The sequence below is a fragment of the Nicotiana sylvestris genome, chromosome 9 (assembly GCF_000393655.2).
Source record: "Nicotiana sylvestris chromosome 9, ASM39365v2, whole genome shotgun sequence".
Taxonomy (NCBI): domain Eukaryota; kingdom Viridiplantae; phylum Streptophyta; class Magnoliopsida; order Solanales; family Solanaceae; genus Nicotiana; species Nicotiana sylvestris.
The window spans coordinates 68,351,070-68,355,468 of NC_091065.1; the positions used below are offsets into that span (position 1 = coordinate 68,351,070).

Consider the following 4,399-nt stretch of genomic DNA (forward strand, 5'->3'; position numbering starts at 1 on the left):
AGTAATAATAATGTAATAGAGAGAAAATGTAAAGGATAATGATAAATACTAAAATAACAATGCATTAAATAAATCTTGAAAACATTAAAATAAGTTCGGCCCAATGGCTCGAGCAATTATTTCAAAATAAAATGCGTCTAAAATAAAATACTGAAAAATGTCTTAAATGCTAAACATTGCTTTTTAAAAATAGATCATGCTAATTGCCAGGCTACCCTGGAACTCAACGGGCCCAGGATGATACAGTAGTCCAGTTCTTGAGAACAACTCCCTTTCCCACTGTCCAAATTGTAAGGTCTTCCTCCTCCTCCTCCTCCCCAACTATTGCATTGTAGTCCATGCCTTCATCGTCCAGAAATAGATTCCTCAGGCTAGCTAAAGCCTCATCTTCTTCAGATCCCCATATCACGTCAGTCTGTTGAAATGTCTAGTGCAAATGCAGTATTGGCTGTTCAAGAGGGTAATAAGGACCACGCCATGGTGGTGACCAATTCTGATACTCGTGCCAGGTGTATTCATACCCCAGCCCAAAAGTTGTGCCATGGCGCTTTAGCTGTATTTGTTTGGTGATCCCTTGGAGATTCTTGCCGAGACCCTTGCCAGGTTCGTACCTTGTCCATAACAATATGCTTTCGATCTTATTGCTTCACCATTTGTCTTTCTCAATTGCATTGACATGCTCGATGCGATGGTACATCTCTCCCCCCATTTTCTTTTTATTTTCAACAACTGGAACAGTTTGATTGGTATAAATAAGGTTACTTCCATCCCCCGTGGATGATTACTTCCCGATGATTCCATTCAAATTTTATAGCCTGGTGTAGAGTGGAGGCTACCGCCCTAGCAACATGTATCCATGGTCGACCCAACAATAGGTTATTTGTGGCGGATATGTCCAATACTTGAAATTCTACATCAAACCAAGTTGGGCATCTGCAAATATAGATTGATTTCCCCAATCGTGGCCCTTTGATACCCATCGAATGCTTTCATGTTCATAGTTCCTGCTCGTATCTCATGCAAACCTTTACCCAACTTCTTCAAAGTAGTCAACGAACAACTATTGAGACTCGAACCCCCATCTATTAGGACTCTGACAATGAATTTATCCTCAAATTGTACTGTGATATACAGTGCCCTATTGTGACTCAATCCTTTGGGTGGCAGTTTGTCTTCGTGAAAAGTGATCTTGTGGCTTTCCAATACTTGCCCTACCATATTAGCCATTTCTCTACTGGTGATATTATTGGGTACATAAGCTTCGTTCAACACTTTTATCAATGCATTCCTATGCACCTCAGAATTTTGTAGTAGTGATAGAATGGATATCTGAGCAGGGGTTTTGTTCAGATGATCGACCACAGAATACTCTCTTGCTTTCACCTTTCTCCAAAGATCATCCAGGCCAGTTTCAATGATAGGTGGCTTGGGAGCGGCTTCTTTGCTTGTTCCTCCTAAATGCTCGGGCATATAAACCATACCAGTTCTGGTCATGCCTTGTGCTGCACCTGTTTTCTCCATTTTCCCCTTTCCTTTCCTTCTCACTTCTGCAGCATAGTCTCATGGTATAGCATTGGAATTAAAGGAAGGTGTAAGTGCTACCATTACAGTAAAGGTTGTGGTCACTTCCACCTCAAACGGAGTTGGCATGGCTGAGGGTGTAGTTACTTCAACCTCGAACGGAGTCGGTTTGGTTACTTCAACCTCAATTGGTGGCTGAATCTGTACTACAATAAGTGTGAGAATGACTGGAGATATTTTAGATTAATCCCCTTGACGAATGAGTCCGATCGATCCTTTCAGATCCCATTCTTCATCAGTTTCTATCACATTCACCTCTTTGCCTATATGATCCGGGAGGGGGTTGTTGCGGAGATTTGGTGCGACCTCTTTGGCTTGTATAACCTTGGTGTCAGTTAACGTCTGGATCTTATCCTTCAAAGTGCGGCATTCATCAATAGTATGACCTTTCATGCCCGGGTGGTAGGCACATGTCTTGTTTGGATTGACTTACTGAGAGGAGTTTTCCATGCCAACGGCATGAATGGGAGTGACATAACCGGCAGCCTTCAGTCTTTCATACAACTGATCGATGGGTTCAACAATAGGAGTATATTGTCTAGGTGGTCTACGGTCGAAATTTGGTCTGGGTTTTTGGTAGTTTTGGCGAGCTGGTGGTGGTGAGTGTTAATATGCAGGTTGGGTGTTATAGGTATGGTAAGTGGCGATGGGTTGTTGGTATTGGGAGGTGAAAGCTGATATGTGGGTGATAGTGTTTGGTATGTGAGGGAGACTTCGGACCTTGGGCTACCATTACTGCACCAACTTCTTTCTTTTTAGAGATACCCCCTAACTGCAAGGCTTTGTTTTTAGCCTGCAGTGCCTCAAAATTTGTCACTATTCCACTTTTAATTCCTTCCTCTGTTCTTTCTCCTAGTTTGATGATATCAGAGAACTTATGATTTTCAATGACTATCAACCTCTCATAGTATAGTGGATCTTGAGCTCTGACGAAGAACTTATTCATATGTTCTTCTTCCATCGCCTTACTTACCTTTGCAGCTTCCGACCTCCATCGAGTAGCATACTCACGAAAAGTTTTTGTTGGCTTCTTCTTAAGATTCTGAATATAGAAGGTGTCTGGCGTATTTTCTATATTGAACCTGAACCGATCCATAAAATCTGACGCCATACTTACCCAATTAACCCATTTGTTTGGGTTTTGACTGATGTACCAGGACAGGGTGTCTCCAGTGAGGCTCCTCATGAACAACTTCATGTGGATTCTTTTGTCTTTACCAACCCCTATGAGCTTTTCACAATATGTTCTCAAGTGAACCTTTGGGTTACCTGTCCCGTCGAACATTTTGAACTTAGGAGGTTTGTAACCCTGTGGTAGTTCTACATCTGGCTAAATACACAAATCTTCATAATTCAAACCTTTGATGCCTTTACCACCTTCAACACCTTGGACTTGGCTTGTAAGTTTCTTGAGTTCTTCCGCCATATTCTTGATGATCAGGTCCTTCTCAGTGGATTCAGGTATGTATAAGGTTTGTTGTGGAGTGTGGGATAAAGTTTCTATGTATATGGGGTTGCTTTGATGGACTCTAGGAATTTGGGCACAGTGGTGGTTGTTGGTTGAGTTTTGAGGATCGAGGGTAGGTTGTGGTGCGTTTGAGGAGTGTGGTAGGTGGTGGTTTGTGGATACTGGGTTGGATGATGATGATGATGCTGTGGAGGAGTCGGTACTAGAGGAGGATTGGGATTTTGAGGAGGTGTGGCATATTGGTGAGGTGCGGGAGGATTCTGTTGGTTTTGTATGTTCTGGGGAGATGCTGGATTTTTAATATTTTGTTGGTTGACATCGGGGACGTTCAGGATAAGGGAAAGGTTGGCCAAGTTTTGGACCTGCTCAAGTTCCCCTTGTATCTCCAGTATCTTCTGTTCCAACATAAAACCAAGTTATTCTGTGCCGGAGTACTCCGACCATCCGAAGTCTCGACATTCTCTGCATGCATAGTGTTGTCTTTCCTGATACCACTCGCATCATCCATTTTGACTTTTCCCTTACTTTTAGATCACTTGGAGGAGGAGGAGGTGGAAGACTTATAGATCTGGTATGATATGATGATGATGCCAGTATGCATAAACCAGCCTTAGGGGATGAGAATAAACAAATAAAGAAAAGAAAAAAAATAAAAAGGTAAACAAGTCAGTAAGGGGTATTAAAAATATGTCTGCGATATTTAAACACATATTGCGGAATTACAATTTCGCATCATAATTTAGGGACCTCATTGTGCCCGAGGTAGGCCTAAGCGACATATAGATTTGGAGAAAACTGATGCCAATAACTGCGTCATTGCATTAATATGATAAATGAACCAAATCTCTACTAAAAAGACAATAATGATAAAGAGTCACTAATGACATTTGCATTATTACAACCAAAGTCTAAAACGAGTTTGCAAAGCAAGTAAAACATCATTCCTAATCTATTTGGTCCCAAAGGTACCTTCTCCATGCTTGGCCTTCTTTGCTCCATCGATCAGATTCCCAGGTCGTGCATGTCCAACAGAAGATATACCCTTGCTAAGAGCCCTCCTTCATTGCCATCCATATTTTGACAGCCTGCTACCCTGTTTCTCATCTTCCTTTCAAGTTCCATCAACCCCTGCTCTAAATATTCCAACCTCTCTGTTGCCTTAGTAGCAATTTCTCTCCACCCGTTGATTGCTTCCATGTCCACTTTGTAATGTTCCAAATGCCTAGATTTAGACTCGAAAGCCCTTTTGTGCAGCATCCTGTATTTGATTTGTGCTTCAGAAACGTTGTCTACAACCCTGTTCTTTAGATTAATCCCTGGCTTGACATCCCCTGCTATATCATCTACCAA

The 4,399-nt window shown here is 41.9% G+C and overlaps 1 protein-coding gene across 1 annotated transcript; it reads right to left on the reverse strand.

The window, feature by feature from the left end:
* Window positions 1-223: 223 nt before the first annotated feature.
* Window positions 224-2,866, reverse strand: LOC138877716 (uncharacterized). The gene is made up of 3 exons (XM_070157345.1): window positions 2,302-2,866; window positions 922-1,547; window positions 224-427 (listed from the first exon to the last, which is right to left on the reverse strand). The coding sequence occupies exons 1-3, from the start codon at window positions 2,864-2,866 to the stop codon at window positions 224-226; spliced, it is 1,395 nt and encodes a 464-aa protein (XP_070013446.1).
* Between the last annotated feature and the right edge of the window lie 1,533 nt (window positions 2,867-4,399).